The 21,657-nt window shown below is 60.2% G+C and overlaps 1 protein-coding gene across 6 annotated transcripts in view; it reads right to left on the reverse strand.

Moving 5' to 3' along the window:
• CPT1B (carnitine palmitoyltransferase 1B) overlaps positions 1-20,805 on the reverse strand; it is a 45,303-nt gene extending 24,498 nt beyond the window's left edge. For 2 of the 6 annotated variants that reach the window (XM_073329046.1, XM_073329042.1), the window contains exons 1-5: positions 20,652-20,803; positions 9,141-9,300; positions 8,133-8,272; positions 7,577-7,748; positions 7,057-7,158 (exon numbers count right to left, since the gene is read on the reverse strand). In XM_073329046.1, coding sequence (XP_073185147.1) covers positions 7,057-7,158; positions 7,577-7,748; positions 8,133-8,272; positions 9,141-9,281 — 555 coding nt within the window. In that variant the 5' untranslated portion in view covers positions 9,282-9,300; positions 20,652-20,803. Of the gene's footprint in view, positions 1-7,056; positions 7,159-7,335; positions 7,438-7,576; positions 7,749-8,132; positions 8,273-9,140; positions 9,301-20,651 lie in introns of those variants that run through there. The other 4 variants (XM_073329043.1, XM_073329045.1, XM_073329044.1 and 1 more) reach the window with 4 other exon arrangements.
• Positions 20,806-21,657: the final 852 nt, after the last annotated feature.

Genomic DNA, 21,657 nt, shown 5'->3' on the forward strand with positions numbered 1-21,657 from the left:
TCTTCTGCAGCGTCAGGGTCAGAGCGACTCCACTCGCTGCTTCACTGCGCCCGCAGGCAGGACTGGCCCCGTTACTGGAGCCCCGCTCCACACCCGTTTCCTTCCCAGGACAGAGCTCTTCTAACAGGCCCTGGCAGTGGGGAGCCCACGAGCCAGAGATCCTGCGGGTGCCATGCCCCAGTACCAGCTAGAGACTGGCCGCAGAGCCACCTTACGCACCCCGTAATGCCTTTTGATGCTTGGCCAGGTGTGGCCGAGGTTTGTGTAAATAACACAGTCGCGTCTCAGAGTTACGAACTGGCCAGTCAAGCCTCGTGTGGACCCGGACGTGCGCAATCGGGCAGAGTGGAAGGGAGAAAAGCAAGTTCTGGACAGTGCTGTGTTAAACGTGAACCGCTAACCGGCTAACGGAAGAGTTAAAAAGAGATGTGATGAGGTCAGGGAGCTGTGTCTGGGCTTGTTTCGTTTCAGTTACGGCGGCTACAAGCAGCATTTTTCTTCTGCAGAGGGAAGTTTCTGAGCCGCATCAAGTCCCTGTTCAGTTGTAATCTTTGACAGAAGAGTCGTGTGAGCACAGCCAGGATGAGCTCCACTCTGACATCTGGTGGCGAGTCGTGGCGGGTTGTGGAAAAGAACTTCAGGGGCCGATCTCACTTGCATAGGCACCCACCCCGCCTAGATGGTCACTTTGGCTGCTGTAGGAGCCCCAGTTTCTCTGTTATTGGGGCAGGAATAAACTGTAAACATCTGATGAAGTGAGCTGTAGCTCACGAGAGCTCATGCTCAAATAAATTGGCTAGTCTCTAAGGTGCCACAAGTACTCCTTTTCTTTTTGCGAATACAGACTAACACGGCTGTTCCTCTGAAACCTATCCTGATTATGTGACTCAAGGACAGTGGAGCTGTACTTGGCCTTTTGTTATGATGGAGGGACTCACCATCAACTAAGTGGCACTCGCTAGGCAAGGGTCATGGGTTCCAAAACCCAGTGAATGAAGAAAGGCTGGGGACAGGTATTAATATTTGGTGGTATAGGCCCCCCCCCGTGAGGGCCTTACATGCTAATTGCACTTTCTCCTCTCTCCACGGTGGAATATCAGAGATACTTTTGATTCCATTAGGAGTCTAGTTACAGGCTGCTGAGCTGAATTCACTTTGGGCCAATGGTGCACCAGCCCTGGGGCTCTCCTCCTACAAGCTGAAATCACAAAAGAGCTAAACTTACTAACAGCTGAAATTGCTGAGTGTTGTGTTAAGTAGTGGGGGAGCCTGAAGAGATATGGCGGAGCAGTTTGTGGGATGGTGAGTGTGAGGATGTGACTCAGCAGGGAGGGGGGAGTGTTGACCTGGGAATGTGCCCTGGGGATGGGAGACCTGAGAGCCTGTCACCTGAGCCGGGAGGGGGAGGGGGAGGTAACACCTCTGCCCAGGAATGTGAACAGAGGCTGCAGGAGGGAGCCTGCTGGGTGGGTTTAGTTTCAGTTTGGGGCTGGGTGGAGGAACGCAGGGAACCCCAGGGCTGGGGTCTAAGCTCCCTGCTCCCCCAGAAGGACTTGACTGAGGGGTCCTGGGTGTACCCACAAGCTCTGTTGTGGACTGTGTTCCTGTTGTCCAATAAACCTTCTGTGTTACTGGCTGGCGGAGAGTCTCAGTGGATCCCAGGAAGGGGGGTGCAGGGCCTGGGCTCCCCACACTCCGTGACAGTGAGCAAAGCAGCTTGTGGAGCAGAGCAGTTTGTGGGACGGCTGGCAGAGCAGAGCACTGCAGTTTGCGGGACGATGAGCAGAGTGGCTGGTGGGGCAGAGCAGTTTGTCGGATGCCTGGAGCAGCTCATGGCAGAGCGGGGCCCCATGGAGAGGTGGGGCCAACAGCTTTGGACCACGTAAGGTGCCCCTTAAACCCCCGCCCCCCAATCTCCACCCAGGTTGGGAGGTAAAACTCTGCAGATAAACTTTCGAACTCTGGGGCTGCCCTGACCAGGGACAGAGACTTCTGGGTCATTGGACTTTTGGGACTTTGGGTGATTTTGGATTGCTGGACTCAAGAACCAAAGGGAAAGGGCATGCCCCAATTTGCTTGGGGTGGGTTTTTGCTCATGGGTTGTGTTATGAATCCTGGTGGTGTTTCCCCAACATAATGCCACATTGTTTCTCTCTGTTATTAAAAGGCTTTTGCTACACTCAGACTATGTGCTTGCGAGAGGGGAAGTATCGCCTCTTGGAGGCGCCCAGCGGGGGTGGTATATATTTGTCCCAGGTCACTGGGTGGGGGCTCGAGCCGGTTTGCATTGTGTTATTGGAATGGATCCCCTAGATACTGAACCCGGCCCTTGTTGCTGCCAACTCTGACGGGCAGAAGGTACCAGAATCGTAACACTCGGGTCAGCGTCCGGCTGGGCACAGCCTCCATCCCCGGCGCCCAGAACTCTCCAGTCTGACTGCACCACCTGGCGGCTGAACCGGCTCAGACAGTTTCGCCTTTTATCACATCGCCCTCTTTAAACGCTCCATTCCTGCCATGGACAATCTGTGGCTTTCAAGTTCAGTATGGATCAGTCTGTGTCTGAATCGTCCTGGTTTGCTAATTACATGACCTGAATGTGTAACAACTTGGTCCTCAGGCTGTCCATTAGTTACAAGGATGGGCTTTGGTCAGCTTGGCGTTGTGGAGTCGTCCTCTTCTTGTTCTGTTCATTGTTCTGAGGATCGAATTGCAGATGTCAGTGGTTTCTGTTGAACTCTCCACTGTCGGTCGCAATCCCGTACAATCTGGGCTCTGAATTCTTTTTCGTTACAACAGCTGGACAGCTCTCTCAGCCTCTCCATTCGCTTGTGAGTAATGTGGGCTGCCAGTAATATGATCACAATCATATTTTGTTCAAAAGGACTTAAATTCTGCTGCAGTGAATTGTGGTCCATTGTCTGTCGATGTTTGTTCTGTAATGCCAAAGTGAGCAAAAGTGCACATCACTTTCTCTATAACACTACGTGACGTTGATGTCATGTCTTTCAAGTTCATTATTGCCAACTGTAACCCACACACCTCCTGGGTGTGGTGCTCTGTCCCACCTAGTGGCACTGAGACGGCGAGAGAGAGAGAGAGAGAGAGAGAGAGAGAGCAGCCATACGGCTTTTAGCTCATGCAGCAGAGGCTCATGCCCTGAGCTCCCAAGGTCCCAGGTTCAATCCTGCCCGTCGACGACTGGGGTCTGTCGCTGTTACATGTACACCTGGAAAAATAGTCTAAGAAGATGAGGTCATGATGTCCCATAAATCTGCAGCTTGTTCTTCCCAGGTTTGTCTGGTAGGGTTGTTGTTATTCATTTTCTTTGTGTTGTGATGGTCTGTTAGTTCTGCAAGGTTCACATGCAGATACTTTATGTCCTCGCTGATGCCCAGCCACCACGCTGACTGCTTGGCCCATTCACAGCATTTAGTTAATCCGTGATGCCCTTCACAGATAAGGTTTAGGGTTTCTCCTCTCATTTCCTTTGGAATTACAACGCAATTGCCTTTAACCATGAGCAAGGCTATGAGTTGGTCACGCAGGTCACGGATTCCGGGTGACCTCTGCAGCTTCAGCCCCGGGCAGTAGGGCTCAGGCTTCCATTATTTATTGTTTATTGCCGACGACCTGTCTGTGACTTTTACTCAAAATACCGGTGACAAAATCTTAACCTTAATCATGAGTCCATTTGAGTCACTTACTTGTTCCCACACTTCAAAGTAGCCTCTCATCACTTCCTTAACGCCCTTTAGATACTCGGGCAGCCGCCCCAGTGTAACTTAGAACGTCCTGAAGTTTTGTGTCTATCAGGGTTGTTTTTGTAGCTGAAGTAGTCTCCTTCCTGACACTGGTCTGTGTGTGTCCACAGCATCCTCATACGCCTTTACGTCACCTTCGAGCTCACGGGTAGTTGGGTGCGATGCCGGGCTCCATGACGGAGTGTCCGCTACTTCCAGATTGTTCCCAGGAACATATCCAGCAATTGGGATCACATTAACCTTAGCAATAGACACTGGCATCTCAGGGGGTGCTTGACCCAGGTCTTTTCCCTGATCAGGTTTACAAGCAGTTTCGGGTCTGTTATCAATCAGTGTAAACAAATCCAGGCCGCACAAGGATCTGTAAAAGTGCTCACAAGCCCACACGCCTGCCAGGCCCTCCTTGCCAATCTGTGCAGATCGACTGTCTGCTTCGGTGAGTGTGCCAGAGCCAAGTGCATCTGGCTTCCACTCTGAGCCCAGTTGTTGCAACACGACACCACGGAGGCTGCAGCTGCTTGCATCCGCTCTGGCCCCATTGTGGGTTTGCTCAGATCACAGAACTCGAGAACTGGAGCTGCTGAGATAATTTCCTTTGCCTTTTTAAGGCAATGTGTTGATTTGGCCCCATAGCCACGGTGTGTTGGACTTTAACAGTTCGTTCGGTGCAGGTGTAAATGACTTGTGGGTATCAACCAAAGTAACTGACTATCCCCAGTACACGTCTCAGTTCTGGTATGTGACTTGGTGCTGTCGATTCTTGAATTGCTCTTACTCAGGGCTAAGACTGATCCACTCAATTTGGAGGGTGAGGCGGAAACCATTTTTCCTTGTTTTGCTTCAGCCCAGACTGACTGATCAGGCCCAGGACTGTAATGAGAGTTTTCAAAGATCCATCAATCAGAATACCATCCAGGAAACCTTCAGCTCCACTTGGTTCATTAAGAGTTCTGCCATCAGTCTTTGGAAAATTTCAGGTGCACTGGTGATCCCAAAAGGTCATCTACAAAAGCAAAATCTCCCAAAGGGTGTGACAAATGCAGTCAGTTTAGCACTTTCTTTGGCTAAAGGAATCTGCTGGAGGCAACCACCTTGCAGAATACTGTAGCTCCTTTCACTTTGGGCAGGAAGTCAGCCAGGGGTGGGAGGATTTATTTTTCTCTTACCTTCCTCTTCTCATAAAGTCTTTTAAGATCCACACAGATTTGGATTTTTCCATGTTTCTTTATAACCGGTGCCGTTGGGGCACACCATGCTATTGGCTCAGAGATTTCCTCAATTATGCCCATCCGCTCTATTCTCTTTAACTCAGTTTCCACTGTATGAAATACGGGGATAGGAATCCTTCAAGGTGTATGTACACTGTATGGTTCAGCATCATGTCTTAAGGTGATTTGTACTGGATCTCCTTTCAGAAGTCTAATATCACCAAATATTCCATTGAGTTCCTCCACTTTTCTCACTAGGTTCATCCTGGTGCCACACTGCAGCTGAGAAGGCTGTTGGTCGGTGGTCCTTTGATCAAAAGCTATGTATTCAGAGTGTATGTTATTTCTGTGGTAAACTGGCCCAAGTTCAGAAAACCTTCTTTGTGAGTTTGTTTGCAGTCTGAAGTCTTGCAAACTACTGTTTGCATTCTGTCCACTGGGAAGGTTTGTCAAAGCTGAAGTTCTCTGGGGCAATGAAGGGTGGTATGTTGATGCAATCCTGCAACCTTTGTTGCTTGGTTCCTTCTGTTTCTGTTCTTAGTTTACTCCTGACACCATGTCATGTACTTCTGTACCAGCTATAGACTGGGTCCTGGGGCCGGTTTTGTTCAATATCTTCATAAATGATCTGGAGGATGGCATGGATTGCACCCTCAGCAAATTTGCGGATGATACTAAACTGGGAGGAGTGGTAGATACACTGGAGGGGAGGGATAGGATACAGAGAGACCTAGACAAATTGGAGGATTGGGCCAAAAGAAATCTGATGAGGTTCAATAAGGATAAGTGCAGGGTCCTGCACTTAGGACGGAAGAACCCAATGCACAGCTACAGACTAGGGACCAAATGGCTAGGCAGCAGTTCTGCGGAAAAGAACCTAAGGGTGACAGTGGACGAGAAGCTGGATATGAGTCAGCAGTGTGCCCTTGTTGCCAAGAAGGCCAATGGCATTTTGGGATGTATAAGTAGGGCATAGCGAGCAGATCAAGGGACGTGATTGTCCCCCTCTATTCGACATTGGTGAGGCCTCATCTGGAGTACTGTGTCCAGTTTTGGGCCCCATACTACAAGAAGGATGTGGATAAATTGGAGAGAGTCCAGCGAAGGGCAACAAAAATGATTAGGGGTCTGGAACACATGACTTATGAGGAGAGGCTGAGGGAACTGGGATTGTTTAGTCTGCAGAAGAGAAGAATGAGGGGGGATTTGATAGCTGCTTTCAACTACCTGAGAGGTGGTTCCAGAGAGGATGGTTCTAGACTATTCTCAGTGGTAGAAGAGGACAGGACAAGGAGTAATGGTCTCAAGTTGCAGTGGGGGAGGTTTAGGTTGGATATTAGGAAAAACTTTTTCACTAGGAGGGTGGTGAAACACTGGAATGCGTTACCTAGGGAGGTGGTAGAATCTCCTTCCTTAGAAGTTTTTAAGGTCAGGCTTGACAAAGCCCTGGCTGGGATGATTTAATTGGGATGAGTCCTGCTTTGAGCAGGGGGTTGGACTAGACGACCTCCTGAGGTCCCTTCCAACCCTGATATTCTATGATTCTATGGCTTATATGCACCAGATGTGTTCAGCATAAGATCCTTTAATAAGCTGCCAGGTACGGCAGAGGTCATTTCAGTAGGGTGTTTTACACACAGTGCCACTAAGGGGCTGAACAATAGAATACAGATTAGCATTCCATTTCGCTGGGGAAGTGGCCATCATCTGCCATCCAGTGCCAGCAGGTGCTGCTCTTAGAAAAGGCAGGTGTGGTACAGCCAGTCCCATAAGAGAACTACAAGGGGCAGTTGGGGACACTGAGCTATAACAGATACAAGGAAAGGCAAATGGTCAGCTCCGGGCAGCGGGGCTCAGGCTGCGGCTTCTGTCCCAGGCGGTGGGGCATGGGCTGCTGCTTCTGCCCCGGGCAGCGGGGCTCGGGCTTCCATGATTTATTGTTTATTGCCCATGACCTGTCTGTGACTTTTACTCAAAATACCCATGTCAAAATCTTAACCTTAATCATGAGTCCATTTGAGTCCACTCACTGTCACAGGACGGTGGTGAGACGAGTCACTAAGTAAGATTGTGCCCCCTCTTACCCTGTGGATTGTGGCCTCCACGCTGGGAACTGGCAGCTTGGGCAGAGAGGTCTGGAAGCTGTAGAGCATGGGCTTGCGGCCAGACATCACCTTCACTAGAGCCTGAAAAGCAAAGGAAGAGGCTGGAGTGAAGGAGAAGGGGACTGAGCCCCCACACTCTGCCTGGTGCATTATTAACCATACCACCCCAACACACACACACAGAGCCTTGTACCCCGCTCCACAGCCATGAACCACCCTCCCACCACGCCAGGGGTGAAAGGAACTTAAAGGACTTACCGGTACGCCAGAGTCCTGAGCAGGGGGCATGGCCTCAACCGGAAGAGGCGGGGCCTTTAAATACCCGGGGCTCCAGCCCCTGCAAGGCACCCCAGGCCCTTTAAATCGCCAGCCTGGGGAAGCCAGGCCGAGCCGGTATGCCAGACCGGACCGGCTTACTTCCACCTCTGCGCCACGCAGATATACTGCTGACCTCCCTGTCGCACGCATGCCCAGCAATGGGCTGCCCTGGCACACTCACCACCCAGACCCTGGTGCTCCGGCTCATCTTGCCATGGGGCTCGAACATCCAGCCGTGGTAGGAGAGCAGCAGCTTGAGAGACTGCCGGCAGAGCAGGATCCCCGAGAGCCAGACCCCCGTGGAGAAGAGCGCGGCACTCAGCAGGGTCCGGTGTTGGAAGCTCAGGTAGCGGCTGCCATGAATGAGAAGAGGAAGCTCAGTGCCGGGGCAGCCTTCCCCACCCCCAGGCACCGCGGAGCAGCACGGGGGCACCAGGGGCTCCGGGAATCACTGGGGGCTGCTGGGAAGGGAGCAGCAGCACCAGTGGGAAACCAGGGGAAAGGCAGGGGGGTCCCAGTGGACTTCAAGGGAAGTGTGGTCCAGTGGCTCCAGTGTGGCCTGGAAGTGGGGAGCCCTGGGTTCAAGTCCCTGCTCTGGCACAGACTCCCTGTGTGACCTGGGCCAGCCACTTCGCCTCTGGGCCCCAGCTGCCCCAGGGAGTGACAGACCGGAAAGACTGGCAGGCCCGGAGGCCGCGGTGATGGGCGCCCAGGCGGGCGGAGGGGCTGACACTCACCAGCCGGGCAGGTAGCGCCTGATGTGGCAGACCAGGCCCATGGAGAGGTCAATGCGGCAGTACATGGAGCTCACCGTCGCCATGACAACCACCAGCCAGCTGGAGGGGGTGGCGGGGTACACGCCGGTCAGGACGCTGTTCTGGGGGGAGAGCGCGAGTCAGGGCCACGCGGGGCAGGGGCACCAGGGCGCTGCCCACCCGGCACATCCCCGTGACCCCCGGCATGCCTCCCCGCTCCCGCCCTGTCCGCCGGCGCTGCAAGGCTCCCCAGCCCGAGGCCACGGACCCCACGGGGGCTGGCCCCACACCCGGCAGTGTCCTCGCCCCAGACCCCCAGTGCCCACCAGCCCCAACCTTCGGCACTGCAAACCCCAACCCGGGGCCCCCCTGGCCCCGCACTCCTCTCCCAGTGCCCCCCATGACCCCCTAGCACTGCACCCCCAAGTGCCTCCTGGCCCCACCCTTTCCCATGGCACCACCAACCCCCACCCCGTGGCACCCCCAACTAGCAACACAAGCCCTCAGGGCCTCCCATCAGCACACCCTGTAACCACCCCAGCACTGCACCCCCCAGCCCCCCACCCTCTGCTGCCACCGACCCCGGGGCCCCTCCAAACCCCCCCAGCATCACACTCCCCTCCCAGTGCCCCCTGTAACCACCCCAGCACTGCACCCCCCAGCCCCCCCACCCTCTGGGGCCACACAACCTGGGGCCCCCAGCGCCACCCTCAGGCACCAAACCCCCCAGTCTGACAGCTCCCAGTACCACCTCTGCACCAACACTCGAGCACCGCCCCCCGCCCCAGTGCCCTCCCAGACCTGCCCCCCGGCACTGCATCCCCCAGACCCCTTGGGCACGGCCATCCCAACAGTGCAGCCACACACGCACACTGCACCCCCCGGCACTCCCCCTAGCCCCCTCCCAGTGCCCCTTGGCACCCCCCCAGTGCCCCTTGGCACCCTCCCCCAGTGCACCCCCGCACCACCACCCTCTGGGGCCCAGCTCACCCTGATGCGGGCAAAGCGTTTCTTCCAGGCGGCGACCCCAGACAGGTAGATCTGCTTGAGGGCCTCCCGGCTGAGCCGGACGTCGACGCCCTCGGGGGTCACCGTGAACTGGAAGGCCACGGCCTGGTGCGCTTCCGCCATCTTGGGGGCCCTGCGCTGCCTGCCGGGGGAGGGGCAGAGAGCAGGCATTGGGGTCCCCGCTGAGCACGGGCACTCGCCCCCCCCTTCTCCCCGGCATCGGCTCCTCCTGACACCCCTGCACGCGGCCCGCAAAGCAGCGCTGCCCCCGTCTTCCCCCTGAGCAGGACCCAACAGCCACCCCCTGCCCGGGAAACAGGACCTCCCCGCCCCACGGGGAGCGCCCGACCCCAGCCCAGGGCCCGGGCCGGGGCAGACAGAGGCAGCCCTGGAGGGCGCGGAGGGAAGGGGACCCCGAGACTGGGCCACGGGGCGGTTGCGGGGCCCCTCCGGACCCTGCACACGCAGGAACAAGCCCCGGCTCTCCCCGGGGGCTGGAAACAGAGCCCAGGAGGCCTGGCCCCGCTCTCTTCGGCTCCCGGTGCTGCAACCCGCCAGGGACCAGCTTGCTGCCGGGGCCCGATGCCCCGAGGAACCCCTGCCCCCCGGCAGCGACGGCTCCGGCCCTGACCCCCGAGAGCGACAGGGACGGGTGGAGATGGAGCGTGAGCTTCTCCGGCTGCCTTTGGGCAGCACCCAACACGGGGGGCCCAGGCCGCGCGGGGCAGCCCCAGGGCGCCGGCCTCCTGACCCTGGCGCCGGACGTCCTGGGGATCGATTCCGCCCCCCCCGCCCCAACTGCCAGAGAACCCCCAGCCCCGGCCCCACCGCCGGCTCCGGCAGAGCCCAGACAGTGCCCTGCCCCACTCCCGCCCCAGAGAGGGCACTCCCTGCCCCACTCCCGCCCCAGAGGGGGCACCCCCTGTCCCTGCCCCACTCCCGCCCCAGAGGGGGCACCCCCTGCCCCTGCCCCACTCCCGCCCCAGAGGGGGCACCCCCTGCCCCTGCCCCACTCCCGCCCCAGAGGGGGCACTCCCTGCCCCTGCCCCACTCCCGCCCCAGAGAGGGCACCCCCTGCCCCTGCCCCACTCCCGCCCCAGAGGAGGCACCCGCTGTCCCAGCCCCACCTCCTACCCCAGCCCCAACTGTAGGCCCTGCCTCTCCCACAGGGGAACCCTCCAGACCCAGAGAGGGCACCCCCTTCCCCAGCCCCAACCCCTGCCTCCCCCACAGTGGACTCCTGAGCCCCAGCCTTGGCATGAACTGGAGCCCTCCAGGGGCTTCCCCCACAGAGGACTTCCTAGAGAGGGGAACCCCAGCCCCACTGCCCCCACAGGAGACTCCCCCCAGCCCAGGTTGTAGGCCCTGCTGTCCTCCCACAGGGAATCACTCCCAGGCACCCCTCCCTCAGGGGGCGGCCCTCAGCCCCAGCTCTCAGCCCCACTGCCCCCCCACCCCCAGGGCCCATTGCGCCCACAGGGGACTGACCCCCAGCTCTAGGCCCTGCTGCCCCCCCATGGGGCCATTTCCCCAGCCCCGACCCCCTACATGGGACCAGTCCCCAACTCTCAGCCCCACTGCTCCTCCACCCCAGGCCCCATTGCCCCACAGGGGACTGGCCCTCAGCCCCAACTCTAGGCCCTGCCTTCCCCCCTCCAGGGGGCCACCCCCCAGCCCCTGGTCTCAGCCCTGCCCTCCACCCCCGTGGGGGCCATCCCCCTGCCGTGGGAACTGCCTGTACCCTTCAGACGACCCAGTCGGCTGACGCTGCCCCTGTGGCCCTGGTACTGGTACCCAGCGGGTGGAGATTCGAAGGGTGCAAGTGGGGCAAACAGGAGCCATGCTGTGTTTTCTCAGGGGCACTACGAATGGGCCATTCGGGTGCAGAAGGAGGCGCCGGGTTTGGGGAGGCTCAGGGCTGGGACAGGGGCTTGGGGCGCAGGCTTACCTCGGGCAGCTCCCTCTCAGCGGTGCAGCGGGGGTGCTAAGGCAGGCTTCCCACCTGTCCTGGCGCTGCGGACCGCGCTGCGCCCCAGAAGCAGCCAGCAGCAGGTCCGGCTCCTCGGCAGAGGCACTCAAGCAGTTCAGCATGGCTCTTGCCCGCAGGCACCACGTGTGACGATGTGACTCAGCAGGGAGGGGGGAGTGTTGACCTGGGAATGTGCCCTGGGGATGGGAGACCTGAGAGCCTGTCACCTGAGCCAGGAGGGGGAGGGGGAGGTAACACCTCTGCCCAGGAATGTGAACAGAGGCTGCAGCAGGGAACCTGCTGGGTGGGTTTAGTTTCAGTTTGGGGCTGGGGGGAGGAACACAGGGAACCCCAGGGCTGGGGTCTAAGCTCCCTGCTCCCCCAGAAGGACTTGACTGAGGGGTCCTGGTTGTACCCACAAGCTCTGTTTGGGACTGTTCCTGTTGTCCAATAAACCTTCTGTTTTACTGGCTGGCTGAGAGTCTCAGTGGATCCCAGGAAGAGGGGTGCAGGGCCTGGACTCCCCCACACTCCGTGACAACTGGTGGCAGCGGTGGGATGTACTGCACCCCGTGAACGGCGCTTCCTGCAGTAAGTGACTGGGGAGCAGTAAAACGAAGGGGAATTGACGGGGACCAGGCGTGCTGAAGATTCAGAGAGAGACGGTTTCGGGGGGCGGTTAACCCCTGGGAATGTGTGACCAGAGAGAAAGACTTTTGCAGTAACAGGGTCCCCCGAGGGATTGCAGCGAGCGGTCCCAGGGGCGGAGGAGTCTGCAGCTCGACCCTGGCAAAGAGTCGGTGACCTCAAGAAGGACGGGCACACGAGGGGCTTTTCCTGGAAACCGTGGGAAGCTGCCCGGCCTGCGAGGGGCCAGCAGGGAGATGTACGCTAAACGCCTGAAGAGCGACCTGGTGGAGCTGTGCAGGCAGAGGGGGCTGCGCATCGGGAGGTCCACCAAGGAACAGCTGATTGCCCAGCTGGAGGAGAGGGATCGCTTGGATGACCCGATCCCTGTCCCTGAGGGAAGCTGCCCGGGGGACGCAGCGTGGGCCCTGGGGCCTGACCGGGCTGGGAGGGGTCAGACTGCTGCTGAGGACATCCCGAGACCCTTCCTACCTATGTCCGGGGGAGGGGTTGGGGGAAGCCCAGCGAATACCGAGGGCACCCTGACCCCGGCACCCAGCAGGGGATCCTCCCGGCGGAGCTCCCCATCCCTGGAGCGGAGGCGGCTGGAATGGGAGAGGGAGATGAAAATGAGGGAGCTGGAGGATCATGAAAAACAACGTCAACATGAGCAGGAGGAGAAGGAGAAACAACGTCAACATGAGCGTCAGGAGAAGGAGAAACAACGTCAACATGAGCAGGAGGAGAAGGAGAGGGAGCGTCAGGAGAAGGAGAGGGAGCGTCAGGAGAAGGAGAGGGAGCGTCAGGAGAAGGAGAGGGAGCGTCAGGAGAAGGAGAAACAAAGACAGCATGAACTGGAGCTGGCCAGGCTGAGGAGCAGTGGGGCCCCGGCTGCGGCTGCGGTGAGTGTGGGGGGACCCAAGACGGCAAGGAACTTTGATAAGTGCTTCCTGGCCCAGCGGAAGGAGGGGGAGGACATGGATAGCTTCCTGACGGCCTTTGAGAATGCCTGTGAGCTGCACAGGGTTGACCCTGCAGACAGGCTCCAGTTTCTCACCCCCTTACTGGACCCCAAAGCCGTGGAGGTGTACAGCCGAATGACAGGGCCGGAGGCAGGGGACTATGAACTGTTCAAGCAGGCCCTGCTCCGTGAGTTTGGGCTGACCCCCGAGATGTACCGGAGAAGGTTCCGGAGTCAGCGTAAAACGCCTGAGGTCACCTACCTACAACTGGCCAACCGGATGCAGGGGTATGCCCGCAAGTGGACAGCTGGGGCCCGAGCTAAAGAGGACCTGCTGGACCTAATCGTACTGGAGCAGCTGTATGAACAGTGCCCTTCCGACCTGAGGCTGTGGCTGGTGGACAAAAAGCTCGAGAACCCCCAGCACGCAGGGCAGCTGGCCGACGAGTTCGTGAACAGTCGGTCAGGGGGTAGCCGGGAGGAGCCCCAAAAGAACAGGCCCCCCCCGATGCAGAGAGAGAGTCACCAGGGGGCCTCCCAGCGGGGAAATAGGGAGAACCCCCTCCCAAGGGGAACGCCTGGCGTCGGGCCCCTCCGACCTGCTCGAGGGGACCAACGTGACCTGAGCTGCTATCACTGTGGCCAGAGAGGCCACGTACGGTCCCAGTGCCCCGGGCTCAGGGACAGACTGAGCAGACCCAACCTACCCAGGGTTAACTGGGTAGGGACCCAGCTGGACGAGGGGCAGACGACCCAGGAAAGGGGGGCTGCCAGTTTACCACCTGCTCAGGAGGGAAGAGTACCCCAGGCCAGCTCCACCAGAGGGCTGGAGGCTCTGGACTCAGGGTGCTCAGTTTACAGGGTGGGCGCGGGGCTGTCCCTCCGGAGAGAGTGCCTTGTTCCCCTGGAGGTGGATGGGAGGAAGGTCAATGGATACTGGGATACGGGCGCGGAGGTGACGCTGGCCCGGCCCGAGGTGGTGGCCCCAGATCGGGTGGTGCCCAACACCTATCTGACCCTGACAGGGGTGGGCGGGACCCCATTTAAGGTGCCCGTGGCAAGGGTACACCTGAAATGGGGGGCCAAGGAGGGCCCCAAGGATGTGGGGGTACACCACCATTTGCCCACTGAAGTTTTGATGGGGGGAGACCTAGAGGACTGGCCAAGCAAGCCCCAGGCCGCCCTGGTTGTGACGCGTAGCCAGAGCCGGCGAGGGGCACTGCGCCCTGACCTCGGGGAGGGTATCACACCGGAGGCGCAGGACCCTACCCTGGTGGGGAGGGAGGGCCGAGGGGCACGGCTTAGAGAGGCGGAGGCCTCAGACCTGGCCAGCGAGAGGGAACCGGGCCCCGTCCCTGCCCCAGCTGCTGAGTTCCAGGCCGAGTTGAGGAAAGACCCCTCCTTGCGGAAGCTCAGGGACCTGGCCGACCTCAGGGTGGTACGGACCATGAGGAGAGGCTGCCAGGAGAGGTTCCTGTGGGAGAAGGGGTTCCTGTACCGAGAATGGGCTCCCACAAGGGAAGTAGAGTCCTGTGGGATCAGGAGGCAGCTGGTGGTCCCCCAGCAGTATCGCCGCAGGCTCCTGTACCTGGCCCATGACATCCCCCTCGCAGGGCACCAGGGAATCCGGCGCACCCGGCAGAGGTTGCTACAGAACTTTTACTGGCCCGGGGTCTTTACCACGGTCCGGCAGTATTGCCGATCCTGTGACCCCTGTCAGAGGGTGGGGAAGGCCCGGGACAAGGGGAAAGCGGCTTTGAGACCTTTGCCCATCATAGAGGAGCCTTTCCAGAAGGTGGCCATGGACATCGTGGGGCCTCTCAGCAAGACGACCCGGTCGGGGAAGAAATACATTCTGGTGGTGGTAGATTTTGCCACCCGCTACCCCGAGGCAGTGCCCTTAGCTTCCATTGAAGCCGACACCGTGGCCGACGCGCTCCTGACCATTTTCAGCCGAGTGGGGTTCCCCAAGGAAGTCTTGACAGACCAAGGCTCCAACTTCATGTCGGCCCTGCTCCGGTGCTTGTGGGAGAAATGTGGGGTCCGGCATGACTGGGCCTCAGCGTATCACCCCCAGTCCAACGGGCTGGTGGAGAGGTTTAACGGGACGCTAAAGATGATGCTGAGAACCTTTATGAACCAGCACCCGCAGGACTGGGACAAGTACTTACCTCACCTGCTGTTCGCGTACAGGGAGGTGCCCCAGGAGTCTACTGGATTTTCGCCTTTCGAACTGCTATATGGAAGGAGGGTGAGGGGCCCCCTGGACCTGATGAGAGACGAGTGGGAGGGGAAGGCCACTCCCGATGGAGAGTCAGTGGTGGAGTATGTCCTGATCTTCCGAGAGAGACTGGCTGAACTCATGGGCCTGGCCAGGGAGAATCTGGCCAGAGCCCAGAGGAAGCAGAAGGTCTGGTATGACCGCACGGCACGGGCCCGTGCCTACGCCACCGGGGATCAGGTGATGGTTCTCATCCCAGTGAGAAAGAACAAACTACAGGCCGCCTGGGAGGGCCCTTTCAAGGTCGTCAAGCAGCTCAATGAGGTAAACTATGTGGTGGAGCTGTCGAACCGGGCGCACCACCGCCGGGTGTACCATGTGAATATGATGAAGCCATATTATGCCAGGGGGAATGTGGTGTTGGCCGTGTGTGGACAGTGGGAAGAGCAGGGAGATGACCCTTTAGTAGATCTATTCCCTGGGACCAGAGCTGGTTTCCCCCTGGAAACAATTCCCCTCTCGGATCAGCTAACCCCTGCCCAGCAAGCTGAGGTCAGGGAGGTGCTGCATCCGTACCGACAGCTGTTTTCCAACCAGCCTGGACGCACTAATCTGACTGTCCACCGGGTACAGACAGGGTCACACCCGCCGATAAGATGCTCCCCCTTCCGAGTCACAGGGAAAACTGCTCAGGACCTGGAAAGAGAGGTCCGGGACATGCTGGCTTTGGGGGTGATCCAGCCATCTGCCAGCCCTTGGGCCTCGCCGGTGGTGCTGGTCCCCAAAAAGGACGGGTCGGTCCGGTTCTGTGTGGACTATCGGAAGCTCAATGCCATCACTGTATCTGATGCCTACCCCATGCCCAGGCCTGATGAGCTCCTAGACAAGCTGGGAGGAGCTCGGTACCTCACCACCATGGACCTTACAAAGGGCTACTGGCAAGTGCCGCTGGATGCAGATGCCCGACTGAAATCGGCCTTTATCACCCCTCTGGGGCTCTATGAGTTCCTGACCCTGCCTTTCGGCCTCAAGGGAGCGCCGGCCACCTTCCAGCGCCTAGTGGACCAGCTCCAGAGGGGGATGGAGAGTTTTGCCGTGGCGTATATTGATGACATCTGTGTCTTTAGCCAGACCTGGGAGGACCACGTGTCCCAGGTTAGACAAGTGCTGGACCGACTCCAGGGGGCTGGGCTGACTGTAAAAGCGGAGAAGTGCAAGGTGGGGATGGCGGAAGTATCTTACCTGGGCCATCGGGTGGGGAGCGGCCGCCTAAAGCCGGAACCAGACAAGGTGGAGGTGATCAGAGACTGGCCCGCTCCCCACACCAAAAAGCAGGTCCAAGCCTTTATTGGGATGGCAGGATACTACCGAAGATTTGTGCCCCACTTTAGCGCCATCGCCACCCCCATCACGGAGCTATGCAAGAAGGGGAAGCCAGACAAGGTGGTCTGGACCGAGCAGTGCCAGGAGGCTTTCCGGGCGCTGAAGGAGGCTCTGGTCAGTGGCCCAGTTCTGGCAAACCCAGACTTTGACAAGCCCTTTGTGGTGTTCACCGACGCCTCAGACACGGGACTGGGGGCGGTGTTAATGCAGGAGGATGAAAAGGGGGAGAGACACCCCATCGTGTACCTGAGCAAGAAGTTGCTACCCCGGGAGCAACACTACGCGGCCATCGAGAAGGAGTGCCTGGCCATGGTGTGGGCCCTCAAGAAACTAGAGCCCTATCTCTTCGGGCGACACTTCACTGTCTACACCGACCACTCTCCCCTGACCTGGCTGCACCAGATGAAAGGAGCCAACGCCAAGCTCCTGAGATGGAGCCTGCTCCTGCAGGATTACGACATGGACGTGGTCCACGTGAAGGGAAGTGCCAACCTGATAGTGGATGCGCTGTCCCGGAGAGGGGGCCCCGAACTTCCCCAGGTCACTGGTCAGCGTGACCCCGCTCAGTTCAGTCTCGAAGGGGGGAGAGATGTGACGATGTGACTCAGCAGGGAGGGGGGAGTGTTGACCTGGGAATGTGCCCTGGGGATGGGAGACCTGAGAGCCTGTCACCTGAGCCAGGAGGGGGAGGGGGAGGTAACACCTCTGCCCAGGAATGTGAACAGAGGCTGCAGCAGGGAACCTGCTGGGTGGGTTTAGTTTCAGTTTGGGGCTGGGTGGAGGAACACAGGGAACCCCAGGGCTGGGGTCTAAGCTCCCTGCTCCCCCAGAAGGACTTGACTGAGGGGTCCTGGTTGTACCCACAAGCTCTGTTTGGGACTGTTCCTGTTGTCCAATAAACCTTCTGTTTTACTGGCTGGCTGAGAGTCTCAGTGGATCCCAGGAAGAGGGGTGCAGGGCCTGGACTCCCCCACACTCCGTGACACATGGCTCTTGCCCGCAGGCACCACGCCCCCCCAGTTCCCATTGGCCGAGAACCGACCAATGGGAGTGTGGAGTCGGTGCTTGGGATTGGGGCAGTGCAGAGCCCCGTGGCCCCCTCGCCTAGGAGCCAGACCTGCTGCTGGCCACTTCCGGGCCAGGTAGGGACTAGCCTGCCTTAGCCGGGCAGCACTGCCGATGGGACTTTTAACGGCCCGGTCGGCCGTGCTGACCAGAGCCGCCGCGACCCAGGGCCTTCCAGAGACAGAGACCCCCAGCGCCCAAGGGCCCAGAGGGATGTGGATCCCCCCCCCCAACCCGCGGACAACCATCCCATCTGAGACCAAAGGGCTGGGAGGTGGGGGCCAGAGCCGGCTGCTGGGAGGAGTCGGGGTGCTGGCCTGGAGTCTGCCCATGGAGATCAGACAGGGAGCGCCACCCGGAGCTGGGCGGGCAGAGCCGACGAGGCTGTACCCGGCGTTCTGTCCCGCACAGTGCCCAGCTGGCAACCCGGCTGCTCGGCCCGCGCTGGGCGGGCGTCACGGCAGATGCTGGGCGAGGTGCGTTAGGCCCGGCAGCCTGGCCAAGCCTCCCTCAGGGTCTGGCTCAGCCGGAGCTCATGGCGTGCAATGGGCGGCTGCAGGCCCAGAGGCCCCGTCTCCGGAGGCGGTGAGGCCGCGTGGCTGACCCTGGAGGAAGTGTGAGACCCCTCGGGGGTCTGGCCCACGGATGGGCCCCTCCTAGAGACTGGGCCAGAGCTGGAGCTGTAACCCCGACCCTGTGAATCCGGGACGCCTGAGGGCAAGACAAAGGGAGAGGGCAGAGAAAAAGAAGCCCCCGCTGGTTCCTGCAGCACCTGGCTCAAGGGGGCCTGGCACTGGCCAGGCTGATCTCTGTCGTCCCCTTCATTTCCTCCACAGCTGCTGACCTCAGGACTTCCGGACGCGGTGTCCAGATGAGTCCCAAACCCGGCTGCCTGGACGCACTGCAGACACCGGCTGAGGTGCCGGGACCTTGCAGAGTCACGGGCTCTGACCCAGCGTCTGGCTCAGCAGGACTCTCTGGGCAGAGCTCACGGGGTGAAGTCGGGGGGCTGGAACCCAGCGGCTCGGCCTCGGGGGCGGCGAGGCTGTGGGACCCCTTGTGGGGCTGGCGCAGGGAAGGGGTCCCTCCTACACACTGTTTGAAGGCTGGGGCATAGCACGGAGTGCAGGCCGCTGAGACACCCCACTCTAGGCCCTGCTGCCCTCACACGGCTCCCCACAGTACCCGTGTGGCCCCCCCACCCCCCACTAGGCCCTGCCAGCCAATCGCACGCCGTCCTGCGGCAGCTGTGACATTCCCTGGGCTGGGGGCCAGTGGTGCCGTCACGCCGACGGGCAGCTTGGCCACGGCTCCCAGGGTTTGTTTCCATCACATGCAGCTGGGAATGGGCCAAGTGAGGGAAGGGTCAGAGCTACCCAGCTTCCTCGGAGCAGCAGAGAGAGGCACAGACAGACACGGCCAGCCGCGGGCACCAACTCCCCTGTGGGCTGGCACACCCGGCTGCAGACAGACACACGGACACGCCCTGGGCTGGCACACCCGGCTGCAGACAGACACACGGACACGCCCTGGGCTGGCACACCCGGCTGCAGACAGACACACGGACACGCGCTGGGCTGGCACACCCGGCTGCAGACAGACACACGGACACGCCCTGGGCTGGCACACCCGGCTGCAGACAGACACACGGACACGCCCTGGGCTGGCACACCCGGCTGCAGACAGACACACGGACACGCCCTGGGCTGGCACACCCGGCTGCAGACAGACACACGGACACGCCCTGGGCTGGCACACCCGGCTGCAGACAGACACACGGACACGCCCTGGGCTGGCACACCCGGCTGCAGACAGACACACGGACACGCGCTGGGCTGGCACACCCGGCTGCAGACAGACACACGGACACGCCCTGGGCTGGCACACCCGGCTGCAGACAGACACACGGACGGATACAGACACCCCCTGGGCTGACGCATGCAGCCAGGATCTGGGATGAGCGAACCCACATTAGCGAGTGCTAAATGCTAGGTAAGGTCAAGGAGAGGAACAGCGTTTTTGCACTCAAAGCACAAGAGGCGAAGGGACCCCAACAAGGCAAGGCCCAGCTAGCAAGGGCCAGTGCACCCCCTGCGGAGCCAGCACCTCGAGCGTGTCCCCAAACCCAGCGTGTTAAGAGACCCCCGTGTGATGAAGCGGGACTGTTCTTAATGTTTCCTCTGAATAGTGTGGGGGTGCCTCAGTTTCCCCTAGGCAGTTCTTAAGTATCTAGGTGGTGGGGTAAGGGTGTATGATGGTTGCAGAGACCTACAGGGCAGGTGTGTGCAGGGGTCTGGACACAGAGAATGGCCGACACCCTGTTTCCTGGCCACTGATGGCCTGGGCCCTTCCCCCCTCAAGGTGAGAGCTAAAGGGTTGGAGAACAAAGGGATCAGGTGCCCTCCTGGCCCGGGAAAGGGACAAAGCCCAGAGGAGGAGGGGCTGGAGAGAGTTTCAGTTTGGGGCTGGCTGGGGACAAGGAGTGAAGTTCAGAGGGGGGCAGGACCCTCTGGCTTCCCCAAGACCCCGCCTGGGCGGACTCACTGGGGGAAGCGCACGGAGGGGCAGAGGATGCTGAATGCTCCGAGGTCAGAGCCAGGAAGGTGGAAGCTGTGTGAGCTGTGTGTCCTGCAGACAGGCTGCTCCCAGAGAGGAGACTTCCCCAGAGTCCTGCCTGGCTTCATGGGGAGCAGTTCCAGAGCATCGCCCAGGGACCCCGTGACACCCCGACACAGGGATGGTGTACCCCAAACACCAGGGAACACAGGCTGCAAATGGGCAGGGTACCCCAGACCCCGTAGCCCCAGGTCCCCCAAAGGCCTATACAAAGGGACAGTGCACCCCTACATGTGCTGTGGACACCCCACCCCCACAGCCAAGCCCAGCCATGGTCCACAGGGGAGTGTTCATCCAAACCCACCATCTGCACCCCAAACCCGGCAGGAGCACGTACCACACAAAGGGACAGCGCATCCCCAACATGCCAAGGACACACGGAGGGCAGGGGGCAACACGCTACAGACATGTGGAGCACAGGGGTCAGCACGGCCCGAACTACGCCCAGGATGGCCAGCAGCTGCAGGCCAGCCTACGGGCACCCTAGCCAGGGCACTGGGAGGCAGTCAGCTGGACAGGCTGGGGACTTGGCTGGCGGCCAACTGAGGCAAAGCGCAGCCTTGGCCCTGCAAGGCCCATCCTGGGTGGGCAGCCCCAGCCCCAGCCCCAGGCCCTGCCCTGCCTGGGGAGCCGAGCCGCAGACGCTGGTACCTGCTCAGAAGGTGCCGAGACTCCGGGCGTCAGCGCCACGTCCGCCCTTGGCAGAGCCCCTAGGAACGGTGCTTCCTGCGTCCTTCAAACCCGCTGCTCTGCGTCCCCTGCCTGCCCCGCTCCACGCTGCCTGTAACAGGACACCTGGCATCCGGCCTCCCTGCGGCCCTACATGGCATCCTGAAATCGGACCCTGCCCCCGCGGGCCACCCCCGCCTCCCCCTCTCACCCGCGCCCCTGCCTGCCTGCAGCCTGCCTGAGGCCCTGGCTAGCAAAGGGCCAAGGACAGAAGTGTCTCACTCCACCCCTGCCCACGATGCCCCCACTCCCGCCTAGCCCCCCATGCCCCTTCTCTGCCCCTCCAGGCAGCTGCCAGCTATAGCACGTGGCTGCCTGTCCTGACCCCTCCTGGCTCTAGCACCGGCTGCTCTTCCCGGAGAATGGCGGCTTCTCACCAGAGACAGCTACTCCAGCCCCAGGGCAGCACCCAAGCCAGGCAGGGGCACAACTGGGCCTGGCCATGCTGCCCTTCCCTGCCCTGCACGGGGGGAGGTGGGGACCTAGGTGGGTGGGTGTCAGAGGGCAGCCACTGCCCAGGGCACCCTCCTGCAGCAGGCCGCAGCATGGCAGGCATGCCTGCCTCAGTTTCCCCTTTCTGAGTCCCCAATAACTCCACACACACTGTCTTGCCTCACCAATACCCTCCATGGGGATGGTTTATTATCAGGCATTGCGCGGACCGTCCCACACATCGGTTCTTTCTCTCCTGCAAAATCACCCAACATCCCGGCGCACAACACCCCCCCCCCCGCCACAACATCTCACACACCAGCACCCGGACTCCCTGGCACTCCTGCCCTGTCCTTGTACCAGCAGAGCCTCCCCAGTGTTACCCCACTCTGCCCAGCGAGGAGCCCCCAGCCTCTCGCCCGGGAGAGCCCCTTTACCGGGGAGCCTCCTCCCTCCCCAATCCCCTCCCCCCCATGGCTCTTATGGGTCCAGTTTG

This window comes from Lepidochelys kempii, chromosome 1, assembly GCF_965140265.1.
Source record: "Lepidochelys kempii isolate rLepKem1 chromosome 1, rLepKem1.hap2, whole genome shotgun sequence".
In the NCBI taxonomy this organism is placed as follows: domain Eukaryota; kingdom Metazoa; phylum Chordata; order Testudines; family Cheloniidae; genus Lepidochelys; species Lepidochelys kempii.